A 21,568-nucleotide genomic window follows, 5' to 3' on the forward strand; every position below is an offset into this window, starting at 1 on the left:
ACCCTCGATTATCTGGTAGCTTACACGCCTGTCCTGACTTTCCACTCCACGCTTCGATATACGACGATTCACGACGACGGAGAAACTACGGAGTTGCACAAGTAGAACGGAAGGGGTACCCTATTACAAACGAATGCCGTTTCGCGTGGGTTTGCTTAAAAAAAAAAACAGATCCTTGGTTTATCTCGATTAATTTAAATTTCGAAAAAATGTTTTGTACGCACAAGGCAATAGCGACGAGATGTTTAGAATTTGTTCTCTAAAGCAACATCGACAAAACATCTGTTCTCCTTACAACTCCCCTGCCCATCACCCACCTTAGCCAGTCCGCCTGCACCGCGATGGCGTGGAGAGGTGTAAACAAGAGAATGTAAACAGCCATGAAGAGGTGTACTTGATGGATAAATGAATCCCAAAAATTCACAAAGGAAAACGCGCTCTCGGGCGACAACGATTGTTATTTTTATTTTATGGTGTGGTATCTCAAGTCAATGAGAGAACATTTCACCCATTTCGTCCCCACGTAAACGTGGTCAGAATTAGCATAAAGCAATAAACAGGATTCCACGGGTCATAATCAAAAACAAAAGAGCAATTTGCACTACCCAAGCATTGTAAGACTCATGGATTAGCATAATCCAAACCCATCGAGCTTAGCAGTCCCTAGACCCTAGGATGCTTGGGAATGTCTCTCTGAAGATAGATTAATCATCCAATAATCAAATTGACTAAATACGCGGATTCTAACTGATGTCTGTCATCACCTAAGCAATTAGCAGTTGCTATAGAGGTTCTGAACTCTAGAAATGGGAAGCCGGCAAATGAGCACCAAGAAGATGCAAACCTCGTTTAGAAAAAAGCAGCCACGTCTTTCCGATGCGCTAATGTCAGTGCTCGGTGAGACTTGTGGCGAAGAGCTTGAGCGAGGAGAGAGCTTCTTTGGACGGGCCAGTATGAAGAAGGCGGACGAGAAAGTCATGGCGGACGCGACTGAAAATGGCATTCAGTCTCGAAGCTCCTTTAGTAGAAAGCTTAGCACTGCAATGAAGGTTTGTCACAAGTGGCCTTTAAATTGCCTTTAAAGGGGGTTAATTATAATTGCTTGTGGTCCGTATCGTATCTAAACGGACTTTTGGCCAGAAGCAGGAGGTATATTCTGTTTGTTGGTACTTGGTCCATTCTACCAGTACAGTTCCAATTACTCCGAATTAAATGAGATCTGGACATCAATTGTTTTTTGGATCAGAAACAATGAGTATAAATGCCTTTTTACTTAAAATAAATTCGTTTGTGAATTTCATATGTGAAGAATGTAAGAATGTAGGAAATTTTTTTTTGTTTTAAATCAAAGTGGTTATTTGTTTATTTTTTTCCAGGAGGTTTAATTTGACACCAGTCAAATACTTTATACAAATATTTAAGGGATAACCTAGTTTCATAAGCTTTATGATAACTGGAGATTAAAGCTTAGCTTCGACAGAAATATACGTTTCTTTTGTATGTTCTATTTTTCCTGTGGCCGTTCTGTCTAACACTGTATGTATGTATGTTTGAAACCGCTGACCCTGTGTTTTAGTTACCGAAGACGCGTGCGCGACCTTTGAATATCGCGCTTGTGCAAGGATTAGATATCAGTGAGATCAGGAGGCTGGTCATGACCGAAGGTAGGTTTCTTGATCTATACGCCTATCCGTACTTACGTCTATCTATCTGCCGCCCATCCGTCCGTCAGTCTTATTGCCGTCCATCCGTCCGTCTATCTGCCGCCCATCCTACCATCCGTCTGTCTATATGTCCGCCCATCCAACCGTCCATCGGTCTATCTGCCGACCATTCATCCATCCGTCCGTCTGTCTATCTGCCGGCTATATATCCACCTGTCTGTCTATCTGCCGCCCATCCAACCCGTCCGTTTTTGCTTTCTCTGTATCTTCTTTGCATTTCTCGTTCTTCTGTCTGTTGGCCGCAATGTCGAGGGTTTCTCTTTTCCTCATCAGACGTCAACGTATCTGATGAATATGGGAAAACCCCGCTTCACTGTGCTGCTCATGCGCAGAACGTCGAGGCTGTCGAGTTGCTGCTGGAGCGACGCGCGAATGTGAACGTGCTGGATGATCGCGAGGAGACTCCGCTTCACGCCGCTGTCCGCACTGGGAAGATCGCTGTTATTAACGTGAGTCACAAAGCGATTATCTTCCAGCGTTGCCTTTGTGGCACTGCTCGTGTTAACCAAAAAATGAGAGATGTTGGCGGAGTATTTCGTTACCAACTTGGCTTGGATAATCGAGGGTTTCTCTTTTTCTTTGCTCAAAAGCTCTATGCCCAACGTGAACGATTTCTCGGATAGACATATATTTATAATTTACTATTGGTGTGATGGAATATTTTTCGTTTTGTAGTAAACAGGTTTGAATAATAATAAAAAATTATATATATATATATAAATATAATAATAACATATATTATTTATTTATTTATCTATATATCGATCGATCGAATCGATTGACTGACTGACCGACCGACCGACCGTCCGACCGACTGAAAGCCAATTCTGTAGCAGAACAAAGAAATACATATCTCAAAAGCTTTGTGAATTAGTCACTTTTATTTACTGTATTACCAAAGACATGAATTTAAAATCTAGTACAAAAAATTGCCTGATAAGATATATAAGCCAAGTAATGGGCAGAAGGGAATACAGAGAGGCCCTTACGCTTACTCGTTGTTGTGTCCCCACAGGCTTTGCTCAACCATCCCAAGATTAATGTGAACCTGTCAGGCCCGGACACCCGGACAACCCCTCTACACCTTATCGCTCAGCTCGACCATCCAACCAACCTCGCCATCTGCAATTCACTGGTAATGTGACTGATTCTAGTTCAATACAGCGATTCACCATCGTATGTGTCATGGAGACGGAAGATTTGAAAACAGGACCGTTAGTACGAGAAAAAGATCCCCAAATTCTCTGCTATAACAGATAGTCAAATACAGTACTTAAGTATTCAAGTATGAAATTTATAATTTTGGACGTTGGGCAGTACGTTGGGCGATTAAAATGACTTGAGGGTCCTAGAGTGCTATATGTTGTCGTTCCTTCTGTGTCTTTAAACACGCAAACTAAATGGGCCTTCATGAATCTTTGAAATAAGGGTGAAATGAGGGTCTTATTTTGTTCTAGCTGAGCAATAATGCGGACTTACTGTCCCGAGATAGCCAGAACATGTTAGCGATTAGTTACTCCGCGAAGAAAGGACAGCACGATATGATGAATTGCTTCTTCAAATACGGTAAGAAAACCACTTATATTACAATTTCCCGGGCACATGCCGCGTTTACACCTAGAAGACACAGATATTTTAAAATAACATAAAATAATTCAAATAATAATAATTCATAATTTCAATAGTAAAGCATGGAGTAGAGATTGTGGAAATTGTATAAAAAGAAATATATACGATAAGCGTGGGTAAGAAAGAACAGTTACGCTAATCGTTTTGTTTGCCTACAGCAAAGGAGCAAGACCGCCCTTTACCATACCTTCTGTATGACGTAGACTCCTCGAGCAGCTCCCTCCTCCACCTTGCTGTCACTAGTAGCAACAGCCAGGTATGTAGGTGGCATACGTGCATCCTTGTCTTGTTTCCAAGTAAATAAAGACTTAAACAAGAAACGTCCGTTATTTCATGCTTATATATTTGCGTTATACGATGCAAGTATAAACTAGGTTTACCAATGGTTGATTAGACAAATGAAGTGCCTTGTTGCTTGTAGGCAGTCGCTGTTTGCTTGAAACACGGCGCTGATGTGCATGCGCAAAGGGTGAGTAAAGAGAAAAAGGGACGCTCTAAGTGTTTTCGCACACCACCAACGCGCCCCGAATTGATTTTGAGACGTCATGTGCTACTATCGTGTGGCCCGGCAATGCTGGTTACAGCGCGTTGAGAACCTTCAAGTTCCTATAGTATACTATGGTCCCCAAGCCGCTGTAGCGGGTTGACCAACCGGTTAGAAGCCAACCGGTTGTAGCAGGTTGGGCATCAAGCCGTTACAGCGGGTTGAGAACCTTCAAGCTCCTATATTATACTATGGTCCCCAAGCCGCTGTAGCGGGTTGACCAACCGGTTAGGAGCCAACCCGCTTTAGCAGGTTGTGCGTCAAGCCGTTACAGCGGGTTGAGAACCTTCAAGTTTATATAGTATACTATGGTCCCCAAGCCGCTGTAGCGGGTTGACCAACCGGTTAGAAGCCAACCGGTTGTAGCAGGTTGAGCGTCAACCCGTTACAGCGGGTTGAGAACCTTCAAGCTCCTATAGTATACTATGGTCCCCAAGCCGCTGTAGCGGGTTGACCAACCGGTTAGAAGCCAACCGGTTGTAGCAGGTTGGGCGTCAACCCGTTACAGCGGGTTGAGAACCTTCAAGCTCCTATAGTATACTATGGTCCACAAGCCGCTGTAGCGGGTTGACCAACCGGTTAGAAGCCAACCGGTTGTAGCAGGTTGAGCGTCAACCCGTTACAGCGGGTTGAGAACCTTCAAGCTTCTATAGTATACAGCGGCTTGCTTTTTTGCCATTTTTAAGCTAGTTAAGATATCCAATACCCTCGCCACAAACTTTATGTCATAACAGCTTTTCAAATCTTCTTGATATGATGGGTGCCCTTTGTGATGATCGCTTTAACATTTTATGCGAGATATTATAAGCTTCAGTCCCCCCCCTTCCAACCAACCAACCCATTACCCTTTAATTCCTTAATAAACTTGAGCTTTGTGATAATCAAAGTTACTGTTGTACATAATTGATACCCCCCGTGTCGTCACTGCTAATAACGACGCGTTTACGTCTTGTTAGTCTTCAGATGAGACTACCGCTGTACACATCGCTTGCTCACGTGGACCATACGAGGTCGTCAAGCAGATTCTTGAGTCAGTTTCTTACAAATTTGACTACGCGCTGACTGATCACCAAGGACTCACTTGCCTTCACAGGTAGTACTCAAGATACCTTATCGGGCGGGTAGCTAGGGTTAGGCCTAGAGGCGCGTACGATCTCCCCCCCCCCTCCCCCCCCCCCACACACACCCACTACCAAACTGCTTCACATTATATGATTCCAGCAACAGTCCCCTTTCTATTTTCATTTCTTAATTAAAAGCATAAGAAACCATACTTTGAGGCCTCCTGTGCTAGGAGGGTTAAATATTAGAGAAAGAATCTGCCTCCCCGATTTCTTAGCGAAATCAAATCCCCAGGATCTACTAAGTGTGTTCTTAACTGCGCATATTTACTGCAGTGCACGACAAAGTGGAACTCGTCCTCTACCGTGTCTGGACAGAATTGACATGTCCGTTCATGAACTTGTTTATAAGGTCTGTGATACCCCCCCCCCCCCCCCCTATGAGAAACTCCTTGCTACACGCCTGCCTTATCATATATTCATTCACCATTAGCGCATTCAATTACAGGGAGATGCACTCTCTTGTCGCCGTGAAAGCAATGTGACGACGCTGCTAATCTCTGGCTTGTTTTAGTAGCTAGGCATCATCCTCACCCTGTCTTCATACAGACTTTACCAAGTTGGTTTATGCTAACCACAATTTTACTTTCAGGGCCGCGAAGTTTAACCATTCTAGGATTGTCAATTTACTGCTTGATCAGGTACGTAGGGGCTTTACGCTATCTGTAAAAGCTGTGCGTGCTTACCTGCGGATCAAAGTCCTGTTTGTCTAAGATTTTCTCTGTCTAGTGTGTGTACTGCAGTGCGCATGCTCATGCCAACCGCCTCCCTGTCCCTGTGAACTATTATTCTGTATCATTATATATTAAGTTCTCTTTAAACGCTATCTGAATATACACAAAAACAAGCAAACTTGAACGGTCTAGGAACACCTTTTATTACCACAGGCGTTTACGCTGGCTGGTCCAGTTTCCAGCAGATGAATGACAATAAATAAGTGATAACTTTCAAAATATATATTATTCTATTCTCATAGAATGTCGAAGTTAACCCCCTTGACGATACGGGGAAAACCCCGCTTATGTGCGCCGTGTTCCGAGGTTGTGAAAAGGCTGCAAGTGTGTTAATAAGACGTAACGCAAGCCTGAGAGTGCGTGACAACCACGACAGGAATGTTGCCCATCTAGCTGTAGGCTGTAACGCAACGCTCCAGCTTATTCTTAAGGTTAGTGCGTGACATTACATTGCTGAGATGTAGCGCTAGTGATCTCCGCTGCAAGTTCAAAGCTGAACGAAGAGATCCAGCGCTTTCCTTTTCTCTTTTTTTTTCAAGCGTGCGGTAGAGACCTTAAAGAGCGCACGCAAAGACTGCTGGGTCTTTGAGCATAGATATGAACACCCCAGGAGTTGTCTCTTACTTTGCTTTCATTCATGATTCTTAGCATGAAAAGCTGGATCTCTCGCTCGTCAAGGAAAAAGATAAATCAGGATCGACTCCTCTTCATTATGCAGCTAAAGGCGGGTATCCACTGGTAAGGTATCACTAGCCATATACTCAAACAGAAAATATACCAAGTGCACGTTGGCGCAGGGGGGGGGGGGGGGGTGGGGAACGCGCATATACCCCCCTCGGTCGCCAGATACCCAACAATTAGACTCGTCACGGTAGAAAGGCGACGTATGAATCGAGTCTAGTCTTTTATTATTGAGGAATGGCAAAATCTTACAAGTTTGGCGTATGATCTATGACCCTACCCTGGGTTCCAGAGGCTGAATATCCGCTTTTCCCAGCATGCTAGGGGGCGGGGGTTCTCGCTTCGATCGAAAAATCTCTCGTTTCGCTCGTAAAATATCGGTTCGCTTGAAAAACTCTTGGAGCCTCTGGTCTCCAGGGTACTATGACCCATACCCCTTCATTTAAACCTGGCCATGCGACTGCAATATCTCTTTATTAACCGGCCCCAGACATCTATATGAGTTCAAACCCATGTGTTGTCTCTTATCTGGCATTTCTAAAAAAATCTCAGACGTGGACTGTTCTGGTTTTGATAGGACGTGGAACTCCTCTTATCAAGGAAGAGGGAGCTCGCTTCACTCACCAACGCTAACGAGGACACTCCCTTGCACATTGCTGTTTGGTGAGTGATGTTGCACGTGGACTGAAATTTTATAGATAAAAGCTAAAATCCACAAATTTAGTTTTCAGACCTTGAGTTTGGACAGAATAATTAAATTTCTACCAAAAGTTCATTCCACGAAAATACTTTCATTCTTATTATGTTTGTCATGAGTTTCGCGTTTCATTCTTTTCCGAATGTTTTTATTTCCATATTTGTACCTTCTTGTGTTCTGTTGGTCATTGTCATAATATATTTGTACCTTCTTGTGTCCTGTTGGTCATTGTCATAATATATTTGTACCTTCTTGTGTCCTGTTGGTCATTGTCATAATATATTTGTACCTTCTTGTGTCCTGTTGGTCATTGTCATAATATATTTGTACCTTCTTGTGTCCTGTTGGTCATTGTCATAATATATTTGTACCTTCTTGTGTCCTGTTGGTCATTGTCATAATATATTTGTACCTTCTTGTGTTCTGTTGGTCATTGTCATAATATATTTGTACCTTCTTGTGTTCTGTTGGTCATTGTCATAATATATTTGTACCTTCTTGTGTTCTGATGTTCTGTTGGTCATTGTCATAATATATTTGTACCTTCTTGTGTCCTGTTGGTCATTGTCATAATATATTTGTACCTTCTTGTGTTCTGTTGGTCATTGTCATAATATATTTGTACCTTCTTGTGTTCTGTTGGTCATTGTCATAATATATTTGTACCTTCTTGTGTCCTGTTGGTCATTGTCATAATATATTTGTACCTTCTTGTGTTCTGTTGGTCATTGTCATAATATATTTGTACCTTCTTGTGTTCTGTTGGTCATTGTCATAATATATTTGTACCTTCTTGTGTTCTGTTGGTCATTGTCATAATATATTTGTACCTTCTTGTGTCCTGTTGGTCATTGTCATAATATATTTGTACCTTCTTGTGTTCTGTTGGTCATTGTCATAATATATTTGTACCTTCTTGTGTCCTGTTGGTCATTGTCATAATATATTTGTACCTTCTTGTGTCCTGTTGGTCATTGTCATAATATATTTGTACCTTCTTGTGTCCTGTTGGTCATTGTCATAATATATTTGTACCTTCTTGTGTCCTGTTGGTCATTGTCATAATATATTTGTACCTTCTTGTGTCCTGTTGGTCATTGTCATAATATATTTGTACCTTCTTGTGTTCTGTTGGTCATTGTCATAATATATTTGTACCTTCTTGTGTTCTGTTGGTCATTGTCATAATATATTTGTACCTTCTTGTGTTCTGATGTTCTGTTGGTCATTGTCATAATATATTTGTACCTTCTTGTGTCCTGTTGGTCATTGTCATAATATATTTGTACCTTCTTGTGTTCTGTTGGTCATTGTCATAATATATTTGTACCTTCTTGTGTTCTGTTGGTCATTGTCATAATATATTTGTACCTTCTTGTGTCCTGTTGGTCATTGTCATAATATATTTGTACCTTCTTGTGTTCTGTTGGTCATTGTCATAATATATTTGTACCTTCTTGTGTTCTGTTGGTCATTGTCATAATATATTTGTACCTTCTTGTGTTCTGTTGGTCATTGTCATAATATATTTGTACCTTCTTGTGTCCTGTTGGTCATTGTCATAATATATTTGTACCTTCTTGTGTTCTGTTGGTCATTGTCATAATATTTGTACCTTCTTGTGTTCTGATGTTCTGTTGGTCATTGTCATAATATATTTGTACCTTCTTGTGTTCTGTTGGTCATTGTCATAATATATTTGTACCTTCTTGTGTTCTGTTGGTCATTGTCATAATATATTTGTACCTTCTTGTGTTCTGTTGGTCATTGTCATAATATATTTGTACCTTCTTGTGTCCTGTTGGTCATTGTCATAATATATTTGTACCTTCTTGTGTCCTGTTGGTCATTGTCATAATATATTTGTACCTTCTTGTGTTCTGTTGGTCATTGTCATAATATATTTGTACCTTCTTGTGTTCTGTTGGTCATTGTCATAATATATTTGTACCTTCTTGTGTTCTGTTGGTCATTGTCATAATATATTTGTACCTTCTTGTGTCCTGTTGGTCATTGTCATAATATATTTGTACCTTCTTGTGTTCTGTTGGTCATTGTCATAATATTTGTACCTTCTTGTGTTCTGATGTTCTGTTGGTCATTGTCATAATATATTTGTACCTTCTTGTGTTCTGTTGGTCATTGTCATAATATATTTGTACCTTCTTGTGTCCTGTTGGTCATTGTCATAATATATTTGTACCTTCTTGTGTTCTGTTGGTCATTGTCATAATATATTTGTACCTTCTTGTGTTCTGTTGGTCATTGTCATAATATATTTGTACCTTCTTGTGTCCTGTTGGTCATTGTCATAATATATTTGTACCTTCTTGTGTCCTGTTGGTCATTGTCATAATATATTTGTACCTTCTTGTGTCCTGTTGGTCATTGTCATAATATATTTGTACCTTCTTGTGTTCTGTTGGTCATTGTCATAATATATTTGTACCTTCTTGTGTTCTGTTGGTCATTGTCATAATATATTTGTACCTTCTTGTGTTCTGTTGGTCATTGTCATAATATATTTGTACCTTCTTGTGTTCTGTTGGTCATTGTCATAATATATTTGTACCTTCTTGTGTCCTGTTGGTCATTGTCATAATATATTTGTACCTTCTTGTGTTCTGTTGGTCATTGTCATAATATATTTGTACCTTCTTGTGTTCTGTTGGTCATTGTCATAATATATTTGTACCTTCTTGTGTTCTGTTGGTCATTGTCATAATATATTTGTACCTTCTTGTGTCCTGTTGGTCATTGTCATAATATATTTGTACCTTCTTGTGTTCTGATGTTCTGTTGGTCATTGTCATAATATATGTTTTTTTCCCCCAGCAATGGGTGGTTGAACATCGTTCAGTTGCTTCTAGAAGGCTCTAATGTCCGGATGGTCAACTGGTTGGACAAGAATGAACGGACCCCTCTTCACCTCGCGGCCAAACATGGCCACGTGGACATCGTGGATTTCCTACTCCACACGGGCGCGAGTATACAGCGGTGAGAAGAAGAGGAATGGCGATTCAAATCACAATTAAGATTTTAATCATTATGATCATGACTAAACGATGATTGTGTTTGTGAATTGATTATTGATGGTCACTATGATTCTTGATAATGAAGATGGTTATTGATATTATGACGATGGTTATTGATAATGAAGATGATTTTTGATGATGACGACGATTATTGATATAATGACGATGGTTATTAATGATGACGATGGTTATTGATATGATGACGATGGTTATTGATATGATGACGATGGTTATTGATATGATGACGATGATTATTGATATGATGACGACGATTATTGATATGATGACAATGGTTATTGATATGATGACGATGGTTAATGATGATGACGATTATAACTGATAAGGAAGATGTCATGGCGATAGTTTTGATGATGGCGACGAAAAAACCTTGTTGATGAGGAAATTGGTGCATGCAACTCATGATTAGGATTGCTGTTATAGAGATCGTTACGGCCAGACCGCTCTACATCTCGCGGCATGGGTTGGATCCCTTCCCATCGTCGATTTACTGTTATCTGCGAATTTTTTCTGCTTAAATCAAAAGGACGAGAAACAGGTATAGTCTAAAACCCTATTCTCCCTTCTTTTGCACACATTTAACAATATCTAGTTGCTCCTCTTCCTTCTCCATCTTTATTCTTACCCATATCTTTTAAAGTGACTTCCTTGTCATCTGTTTTATCTTCTTCCTCCCTTTTCATATCTTCTACTACTACTTCTTTTGTATTTTAATTTTAATTTTTCATATTTTTCTTCTTCTTCTTTTTCTTCTTCTTCTTCTTTTTTTCCTTCTGGCTTCTTCTGTGGTGTGTTACCCTTTAAAATGCCATGATTAGATTTCTAAAGATTGCGTTTCCTTTGTCACAAATGAACCTGCACTTTAAGGGTATCCCAGGTAACATCAATCAATTATTACCTCTGTTTTCCAGGAAATGGCTCTCCATCTAGCCGTACAGGCCGGCCATGCTGACTTAGTGGAGCATTTTCTAAACTTGAAAGATCAAGACCTGACTGTCAACAACATAGACAAAAACATCCTCGATATGGCGATTGACCACCAGCATGCCAGTGTTGCCATGGTGATGGCCAATAGCAAGAGGTCAGTGAAGAGTGGAAACGTAGATTATTTCAATCTGCAAGAAAGTTCTAAAGATACGCCGGCATGGAATTAAGCCGGCTTCAAGAATCATAGCTAGGGTGGCTATATACAAACACTTTTCACAGTCAAAAGACCCGAATTGCGTTTTATATTTTTTGTAATATTTAGAAGTTTCGTCATTTTTAAAAGTTCCACTTTCCCGGTATTATTTAGTAGTATAAAAAATAATTAATCTGTCTTAATTTTAGAATAGACCGAAATTCCCCGTGATTAAAACGGATTTTGAAAAAATGTTCGTAAATAACGAGGTGGTCTTACTGAGCGCGTGTCCTTAGAGCCGTGTACCACGGTGTTTTTGTTCGTTTATCTCAGGTGGCGCGAGGTGTTTCTCCCTCCTTGTAACGGTTCCCCGAGTCAGATGGAGCTGCTGGTGCAGAAAATGCCTGGTGTTGTCGAGGTGAGAAATTTGCTATAGAACGTTTGATCTAGAACACTAGATCAAAATAATTATGCTTGCACTTTTTTTTGCGCACGTGCCAAGTAAAGAACACTTGATCTTCCCCCGTTCATTTAACAATACTTTAATGTTGTTATGTTTACACGTAGGCGTTTCTCGATCGGTGCATTCGTAGAGAGGGAAAGAAAAACAGCCCGGACCACAAGGTATTACTTAAATACCGTAGATCCGACTTACATGATAATGTTTGGATGTTTTTTGTTTTGGATATTAAAAACTCTCATCATTTTTTTAAAAATCAACTTTTCCTTGCATTATTTGATAGTTTAGGCATATGCTTGAGGTGTTTTGATTTTAAGATGGATTGAAATTTACCGCGATTCAAGCGGATAAAATTCTCTACTAAGATGAACATCTCATTTGAATAGCGTTTCATAGCCTACGAAACCACGTGTCACGCAAGTCGGGCCCATGGTCTTTTAGTATATTAGGTAATACCAATAGAAAGATAAAACATTCCACGCGCATTTTTGCGCATTGTCGCTCAAATCGTTTGTGCTGCTTCAGTGAGAGTGCTGACACACTTTAATAACACTTGTGAGCAAGCTGCATGAGAAGATTGATTGTGTACTGACGCGCAGTCAGATTCTTTAGATGGTATCTTCCAAATCTAACATCGTCAACCACGTTTCTTTCACAGATAACATACAACCTTCATTACTTGCAAGGCATGCCTAACTATGAAAAGTGCATACCCAAAAATTCGCTGAAGCCGCTATATGTAAGTTGGATTATACATCAAAACCTTTGCGCAATGAAGCATGCGCTTAGACATGATTTGCCTAGGGGGAGGGGGTGTTACGCAGTCATCATAATGTATTATATTTGACGACCCTTCAATGAGAAATGACTCCCACTTTTTGCGCGCGCTGGCTATGAGCGGTGAGTCAGATGCCCCCTCCTCGATCAGTAAAAGATTTTAAATATCTAAATATAGAAGTACTAATATGGGGAACGTTATGTCGTCATCCTTTTGACCTGTTTTGTTGTGCAGGCGATGGTGAAGTATAAGCGACTCAAATGTCTGCAGCACCCAACGAGTCTTGCTCTGATCAACGTCAAGTGGTGGGTGGAGACCACGCCCTAATTAAGCCTAAAGGCCTGGCTGAACTACGTGACATATCGAGCGCGTAATGTTTCCTAGCTTAGCCACTACCATAAAACATGAAACGCGCGATAAATTTTGTAGCGCGCGACCAGAAAATATTTCTCATCAATCGGAAAAACATTTGTTTGTCGCTGCTACAAGATTTGGCACGCGCTGCAGTTTTTTTCGAGGTGGCTAAGCTAGGACACATGTCGACCGCTACATGTCTCCTTGTTTAGCCTGACCTATCTAAAAAGTACAACACAGCTACACTCGCGATATCTGACATCAAGATGCTTTCGGTTATTTCAAATAAACGCTTTGCGAATCGATTCGTAGTAATGCACTTTTTATCTTGAGTTTCCCTCCCCCAATCCCACCTTCTTGGCTTCTGTTTACTCCTATCCATTCCCGTTACTAGCGGCCAAATCCCGTTGAAACTAGATTTCTGGTTTCCGTACTAACCCATCGAGAGTGCCTTTCGTTTGCAATAGTTGTATGTTAACGTGTACTTTGTCAATAGGCGGAGATACGGCCTTATGCTCGTCCTCATTAATCAACTGCTGTCGATTCTCTACCTGTGTTTCGTGATTGGCCTCGTATCCATGCTCACTGACAACCCGTGCTTTACATCTGTTGGCGAACAAATGGTAAGGCGCGTCAAGAGTAGTACACATAGCACTTCCATCCTTCTCTCCAGGGGCGCAGTGTATATCCCTTTTCTTCCCCAGCCCCGTGCGCTCGTTTCGCAGTCTATTCATGGTTATTACTGGGATACCTGTGGTATCCCAGTCATAAAATGCAACTGTTTTTTTTTCCGTGGTCCCGGGAAATCTGCCATATTGTGCAATACCCCATGAGCCTCTGCGCCACTTCGTGTACCATCTATTTTGTGTCCCCATTTGTCATTACGCTATGGCTGAGCTTACATAAAGTACGTCCCTTCTGCCCTTATAAGGTCATCGCTAATTCACTTCAAGACAGGAGACGCGCCATGTTGGATTTGAGATTTCATCCGAGCATTAGCTTATATTTGTGCAGGTAAAAAAGGCAACTTTGGCAATTATATTATTGCAAATGCAATTAAAGCTTTTCTATCTATAATGCTATTGTGGAAATTCATGTCAATTTGAATTATTACCGCGTATTTCCTTCGTCGATTCATGATACGATTAGTCGAAAACCCGACCCGTAGGGCCGTAGAGAAAGAAACAAGTGTTTCTTTCCTGAAGGAGTAATTCAAACAGCACCAGAAACATAGGGCCAGCTCATTGTCTCACAAGAGTAGCTGTTGGAAAACAACTTGGTGGACTAAATATATCTTTTGACTTTCCAGATTATTTGTTTGAAAATTGCTATATCCTAAAAACTGTTTTGACCCCCCCCCAAATGTGCTATCACTTATAACAATTTTCAAACACATTTTCTATGACAGTGCTCTGCTGTGGATTAAATCTCTTTCTATGTAGTTTATGTGTATGCTCTCTACACTGCTGTATGATAGCATTTGGTAGAAATTTACACTGTAAAAGATAGGACAATCAGTCATGTCCACTTTCATGGGGAGTCCCCCCCCCCCAATCAAACCTGGAGAGTTGGTGCTTTTTACCATTCTTGCCCCAACCAGTGTTATGATATGGCATTTATAATATAACTCAAGATTTTATAAATGTTTTTAGTATATCCAGGCGGTATTATTATGGCCATATTGTCATACATATACACAGGTAACCCATCAGGTATCCCAGTCAACCCTGGGTCTAGTTTAATTGTAAGTATACCAAACATTTAAACCTAATTTCAAACACAGAATTAGATGGGCGATTAGACGGTTGAATTGTATACTGATTTGACGTGACCATCCCAATTAAAACAAACGGTTTTCCTAAGGCTTATGATTATAATTTTGGTTTTTGGCCGATACCATTGTTAGCTACCTTTTTTTAAGTACCTGTGGGTTTAGACCTTTCATTACAAAATACAATTTAAGGGTCGGGCTGTTGAGAGCAACACAGACGCTTTAGAAATGCAACAGTGATCATTTTAATAATGTTTATCTATTTATGAGTATTTGGTTTTTTTTTTTTTTTTTTCAGAAACAGTGTAGAAACACAACTCGCTTCAAAGAACTCCGAGGCGACCCTTCTTGGGTAAGAGAGGATTCAGCGATACCATAATTACAAAGATTGGTTTTTGCTTCTTCTATCGCTCGGGCGACCCGAACCCCCACGGCTTGTAACCAAGCCTTAGATAAACTGCCTTCCTAATTTTCAAATCCGAATTAGTTCTCGTAAAATCGTAAATAAATAAAGAATTTGTCATTATTGTAGATTGATGTGCGAGAGATACTTAGTAAAAGATGAGACCGTTACGTGGAAAGGGGGGCTCTATAGATTTATGGCTGCTCGGCCGATAAGCTTCTAGACATGGCCTCGCGTGGCCTCGGCATTCGAGGAAATTCTAACACTTATTTTCCTTGTTCTATCATATTGAGAATCATTAAGGATGGAAGAGTTTTGATTTAAATATGTATTTTTTTTCATTCCAGCCCAAACTACCAACCTTGAAATACTTCGATACGTTGAAATACCTGCTGGTGTTACTGAGTATTGCCAAACTGCTCAGTCAGATTGTGCACATGTATACCGAGGTAAGGAGACATGTATACCGAGGTAAGGAGACATGTACACCGAGGTAAGGAGACATGTATACCAAGGTAAGGAGACATGTACACCGAGGTAAGGAGACATGTATACCGAGGTAAGGAGACATGTATACCAAGGTAAGGAGACATGTACACCGAGGTAAGGAGACATGTATACCGAGGTAAGGAGACATGTATACCGAGGTAAGGAGACATGTACACCGAGGTAAGGAGACATGTATACCAAGGTAAGGAGACATGTATACCGAGGTAAGGAGACATGTATACCGAGGTAAGGAGACATGTACACTGAGGTAAGGAGACATGTATACCGAGGTAAGGAGACATGTACACCGAGGTAAGGAGACATGTATACCGAGGTAAGGAGACATGTATACCAAGGTAAGGAGACATGTACACCGAGGTAAGGAGACATGTATACCGAGGTAAGGAGACATGTATACCGAGGTAAGGAGACATGTATACCGAGGTAAGGAGACATGTATACCGAGGTAAGGAGACATGTATACCGAGGTAAGGAGACATGTATACCGAGGTAAGGAGACATGTATACCGAGGTAAGGAGACATGTATACCGAGGTAAGGAGACATGTATACCGAGGTAAGGAGACATGTATACCGAGGTATGAAGACAATACACCAAAAACTGGAAATCGACTCTGCCAAATTTTCGTCTTTAATAAGACTTCTTCAGGGCAGACAGAAGAAGGTGAATCGTTACAAGCTTATTTACATCAGAATAGTGGCGCGAGACATGTATACCGAGGTAAGGAGACATGTATACCGCGGTAAGGAGACATGTATACCGCGGTAAGGAGGCGCCAACGGCGGGCCGAAATTCCTCTCTTTTGGTTGACATCGTCTCTCCTATCGATGGTCCTTTCTTCCTTCCTTCCATGCTTGAGTATATTTTGTTCTCTGTTTCGCTTTTTTTGCCCCCTACCGGATTTTTGAAGTTAAAATTGTTTTTGTTTCAACTTGATAAAGTTACAGTATCTCTTTTTTACACTTCTCAAGTGCCAAATTCGTTATATGCGGAAAAGCATAATCGAAAATACAAAAGGGTCTTTGTTCCATATTATTCTTACCCTCTTTTTCCTAGAATTCCAACGGCCCTCCTACCCACCCCATCCATACCCACGCACCAAAATATCATATTTATTACGCCCTTTCCCTCCATCTCTAGGGCTGGCGATATCTGACCAAGTTTAGTTATCTAATGGAGCTCGCCTTGTGCAGCAGCATGATCGTCTTCCTGCTCCCTGATGATTGCCGAGGCTGTTATGGCGCAGGCGCAGTAGCCGCATGCCTTGCGTGGTTCAGCCTCATGTCACGAATAGCCAGGTGGGCGCGCATGAGTGAATGCCAGCTCCTAGAGGACGCGCGAGCCTGTGTTCCTCTATTTAGAATAAGGTAGCCCGTATTGCCTCATGGGTACCATATTAACGGACCAGAAACGAATCCAGGTTTAAAAACCGTTGATTGCTTTGCGCATGGGATTTTGCTAATAATATATTATGTCATACACCCATGATGCAACGCTGGTTACGAATATGGATTCGCGCGTTGCCACTTTGTTTGAAATAGATGTACGTACGTATGAAGAACAATAACTTGTTCACCGAGGAATTTGAAGGTCTATGTACTGGCGCTGGAATTGTAAATAACGCTGGTTATATATACTGGAAAATGCAGTACAAACAAGGGCCGTAGCTATGGGTGGGGCACTGGAGGCATTTGTCCCCCCAATATTTTCTTAAGGTTTCTGTATTGTGCCCCCTCCCCCCCAATCTTAAGTGGGCTGCTACGGCTCTGCAGACTCCTTGCTTATCTAATCACCAAGGCCACCGTTCTACAAGGCTCACTTTCTCTGTTCTCTGTTCCAGTGTGTCTTTTCTTATCTAATCACCAAGGCCACCGTTCTACAAGGCTCACTTTCTCTGTTCTCTGTTCCAGTGTGTCTTTTCTTATCTAATCACCAAGGCCACCGTTCTACAAGGCTCACTTTCTCTGTTCTCTGTTCCAGTGTGTCTTTTCTTATCTAATCACCAAGGCCACCGTTCTACAAGGCTCACTTTCTCTGTTCTCTGTTCCAGTGTGTCTTTTCTTATCTAATCACTAAGGCCACCGTTCTACAAGGCTCACTTTCTCTGTTCCCTGTTCCAGTGTGTCTTTTCTTATCTAATCACTAAGGCCACCGTTCTACAAGGCTCACTTTCTCTGTTCTCTGTTCCAGTGTGTCTTTTCTGGGGATATACTTGATGATGCTCGCCAAGATCTTTGTCACCGTCGCTCGAGTAAGTGAAACGTTACGATATCTTTATGTATTTTCGCCTACCAAGGGGCAACGCTTGAAATGAGCGAAACCACTCTGTTTCAACAGAGGCATATAATATGCCTCCATAAACCTTACGTCTAACATCTATTTTTATCATTATTTCTGGTATTCTTAGTTAAAGTCTGTATTCCAAGCTGTAATCTTTCCTTTGCATAGACGTAGCAGGCCTCGAATCATTGGGGGAGGTGGCACGATACAGACACATTAAGAAACAATGGGGGGTACAGCCACGCCCTTACTGGACATTTTCTTATATATTTTTTAAAATATTTGGGGGGGGCACAGTACACAAGTGCCCCATATCCTGCTACGGCCCTGCTTTGCATAGATAATGTTTATAAGTGGTATTTATAATTGGTTGCGCTTTTCCCGTTCTAGGTTTTTGTACTGCTTTTTATGTTTCTTCTCTGTTTCGCGTTCTCATTTTATGTCATGGACTTTCAACAGGTAAGTGGAGCGCTAGAGTAACACCATAGCTCATTGATAAAAGTGTTTTTTCAATCCAAAAAAACTGAATGCAGGTGCAAATACTTTGGTACAATTTGATAGGTAGAAAATCTAGCTCCCAAAATTGGGTGCTGCGGTGTGGGGTGGCGGAGTGGTCCCATAAGTGGCGGGCGGGGGGGGGGGGCGAATGTTGGGGGGAGGGGTGGGTAGTGGTTTCGGTGGGGAGGGGTGGGTGGTGGTTTCAAATTCTTAAGCGCTATTTATAAGAATGCGTGGGATTTTAAACGGGATTTTAAACTTTTCAACAAATTTTTCGGTTGCATATGTACCGCTTAAACCCGTTGGTTAAAAAAAACGTTCATATATAATAAAACATCCGCTAGCAAAAGTGGGGGGGTGCTGGCGACCCCCCTACCCCTCCCCTCCCCTTCCGCCGCCCCTGTCTTCTAAGATATAGACGTTTCACACAAAAAAAACATGATGCCATGTTAAGCAGGAGTTACATGATGTTAAGCAGGAGTTACATAGACTACCAACTGAACAACCGGAGAAGCGTATTACATGTTCCTCTAATCTAGAGTTTGTTAGCGTTGGCATTGTTAACGGTTGTTACCTTATGTTAGCTAGATTTACTGTGGAGAACAAACGCAAAGCCATTTTTTGTTTAACTTTCCAGGTCCTGTTCTATGACATTTTCCATTCATTGGCGACGACATTTGTGATGCTGATGGGGGAGGTCCACTACGAGACGATTTTCCTGGAAAAGACAACCAACGCCTATATCATGTACCCTTTATACATGCTATTCGTCATCTGTGTACCTATCATCTTCCTTAATTTATTGGTGAGAACACAACCAATGCGTACATGATGTATCCTCTATTCATGCTATTCGTCAACTTTTTATCCATCATCTTCCTGAACTTATTGGTTAACACAACCAACATAACTAATATGTCGGCACCGCCTATATGTCGGCACCTCGTCTTCTGTTAATTTACTTTCTGTGCAAATCCATAATCCACCCACCACCTAGCCTGATTTTCAGACGGGACTTGGGTCCTACGTTTCACTGGTAGAGTGAAACGTAGGCTCCATGCCCCGGCTGAAAATCAGGCTACCCACCACCCCTTTTATTTATTTTTCATTTTCCCCTAGATTGGTTTAGCCGTCGGCGATATAGCCTCTATTCAGAAGATTGCAACTCTAGAGAGATATTCGGCTCAGGTAAACGGGCAGCGGCGGTTTTGGTCCTGTCGAATGCATGCGCATCCCTTTAAGTAACGTCACGTCACGTATTATTTGACCTTATAAAAAGCAATTCATTTTTATGGTCTGAATGCTGTTTTCTGGTTTAGGTCCAGACAGTGCTGTTTATATAGTGAGGTGCATCGAGTACAGACATAATTTTTATGAGTCTAAACATGCTGTTTATCATAATTCCAGGTAGAGCAGCTCCATAGTATTGAGAGAATCTACCCGCGGTTCATTGTCAAAAGATGGCAGATGAGAAAATACGTTGAGTATCCCAACCGGACCAATACTTTGGCTAGGAGGGTGAGTCGTCTCACGAAAAACGATTCATTCCTCTGAGAACTGCAGCCATTAACATTGCCATCATTTTACCGCCAAGATATAACCAATAGCAATGCCATAACCAACCAAGAATGCCACCATCGCTATTCCTACTTTAATTTTATTTTTATTGGGTGACAGATCGTTGACGTTATAGCGGGTACCTTGACAACCGCAGGTTTTGAGGAAGAGCAACGAGAGAACGAGGTGGAGAAAGTGATTGACGAGCAGGAACAAAGGTAACCAGGGTAACATGACATTTAACAGGGCCACTATGGTTACCATGGTAACATGACATTACAGAGGGAAACAGGTCACCATGTCACTGTATTTGGGCGAAACATTAGTAACGATGGTGACATGACAATAAAAGAACCCCACTCCGGTAATAAAATTCCCTTATCTTTTTTATGGAGTTACACCATTTTTTTGTTTTTCTAGGATGAAGACCATGTCAGTTCAGCTGGAGTCCCAGACTCGTCAGCTTGAATTCATGAAAAGTCACATGGAAAGAATTGAGGAGAAGCTAACAGGATCACTTCCGGTCAGAGAGCGAGGATTCACTGTACTAGAGCAAGCCAACTTGCTCCAGCGATGACAAATGGGATGTTACATGGAATATTTATTTATTGATTAATTAAAAGTATTACTCATGATTTTTACTCTTTCACACAACACCGCGATGGCATGTCAAATATTTATTGCAATTAACTGCATGGCCGTAAGACACTATTTATATCAAATTCTAGTAACTTGTGAATTCAATAGGATCATACAAAAGATTTTTGTAACAATTTTTTCACACTGTTATGTTGTTACGATAGCATATAAGATTTTCTTTCGACTTACAAAACCCTTTTTTTTGTTCATTTGTCTTGCGCGCGCAAGGGGGGTCATCTACCCACCAGCACTTGCTCGGCATATTCTGAGCAATCAGCAAAAATAGCGCGAAATTCGCGGGTTAAATTTCAAAACAGGCCAAGTAAAAATATTAAATTATCCTCATTACAGTTAAACATATCTATTGACAAGCTTACTGGTCATGGCTTCTGTTTTATATATACCTAATATATTGAGTCTGCCCTGAAGAAGGTGGTGTTAGCTTTTATTTGCTTGATTTTTTTTTGCATAGATGTTCCTTGTGTAATATAAAACAAAATAAGCTTTAGTATTTTTGGTAGATAATCCGTTCTTGAGATATTGCAAAATGTAAGTTTCTTGATTTGTCTGAAATTGCCCAATTTGGGCGAAATTGCTGCTTTTTTCAGGATCTTTGCTCAATCATTTCTCAAGAACCGATCATCTACCAAAAAATACTAAAGCTTATTTTGTTTTATTTTATGAAAGGAACCTCTAGGCAAAATATAATCAAAATGTAAGCTAACACAACCTTACAATTTAAATTTTGCCATTTTTTGCTCCTGTCATGCCTATATGAAAAATATATGAATCATGAATCTATGTATTGTAGGCAGTACTTCACGTATAAGTTGTTGTTGGATTCTGGTAAAAGTCGTTTAGGTGTTTCGAGGGACATACGGGTGCATACCGATTCATACAAGATTCCTATATTGTTTGAAGCCTTTGCTTTGCAAACTGAAGCGCAATGAATGAAGTTTTCGTAACGCCTGGTCAAAGTTTGCTTTTCAAAGAAAGGCTTGGGTGGGTTTCAAGA

The 21,568-nt window shown here is 40.9% G+C and overlaps 1 protein-coding gene across 2 annotated transcripts; it reads left to right on the forward strand.

The window, feature by feature from the left end:
* The first annotated feature begins 90 nt into the window (after positions 1–90).
* Positions 91–20,896, forward strand: LOC5506040 (transient receptor potential cation channel subfamily A member 1). 2 transcript variants are annotated; one of them, XM_032374414.2, is made up of 30 exons: positions 463–1,049; positions 1,577–1,664; positions 1,998–2,173; positions 2,740–2,859; positions 3,182–3,290; positions 3,512–3,609; positions 3,775–3,822; positions 4,854–4,990; positions 5,611–5,659; positions 5,995–6,183; positions 6,401–6,490; positions 7,011–7,096; positions 9,966–10,127; positions 10,607–10,721; positions 11,095–11,264; positions 11,637–11,721; positions 11,871–11,927; positions 12,422–12,502; positions 12,776–12,846; positions 13,392–13,518; positions 14,965–15,018; positions 15,417–15,518; positions 16,720–16,877; positions 17,770–17,830; positions 18,250–18,318; positions 18,995–19,162; positions 19,477–19,545; positions 19,765–19,875; positions 20,035–20,132; positions 20,335–20,896. In XM_032374414.2, the coding sequence occupies exons 1-30, from the start codon at positions 807–809 to the stop codon at positions 20,489–20,491; spliced, it is 3,348 nt and encodes a 1,115-aa protein (XP_032230305.2). In that variant the 5' UTR covers positions 463–806; the 3' UTR covers positions 20,492–20,896. The 2 variants fall into 2 exon arrangements, 1 of the variants encoding a protein (XP_032230305.2); XR_004294278.2 differs by lacking the exons at positions 17,770–17,830; positions 19,765–19,875; positions 20,035–20,132; positions 20,335–20,896 and having other exon boundaries at positions 91–1,049.
* Positions 20,897–21,568: the final 672 nt, after the last annotated feature.

The sequence above is a fragment of the Nematostella vectensis genome, chromosome 10, assembly GCF_932526225.1.
Source record: "Nematostella vectensis chromosome 10, jaNemVect1.1, whole genome shotgun sequence".
Classification (NCBI taxonomy): Eukaryota; Metazoa; Cnidaria; class Anthozoa; order Actiniaria; family Edwardsiidae; genus Nematostella; species Nematostella vectensis.

Excerpts from the sequence above, each read along its gene's own strand:
- LOC5506040 (XM_032374414.2), top strand. The coding sequence starts at position 807 with ATGGGAAGCCGGCAAATGAGCACCAAGAAGATGCAAACCTCGTTTAGA. Across the intron at positions 10,722-11,094 it reads ATCAAAAGGACGAGAAACAG|GAAATGGCTCTCCATCTAGC; the intron begins GTATAGTCTAAA and ends TCTGTTTTCCAG. Across the intron at positions 19,876-20,034 it reads CCAATACTTTGGCTAGGAGG|ATCGTTGACGTTATAGCGGG; the intron begins GTGAGTCGTCTC and ends ATTGGGTGACAG.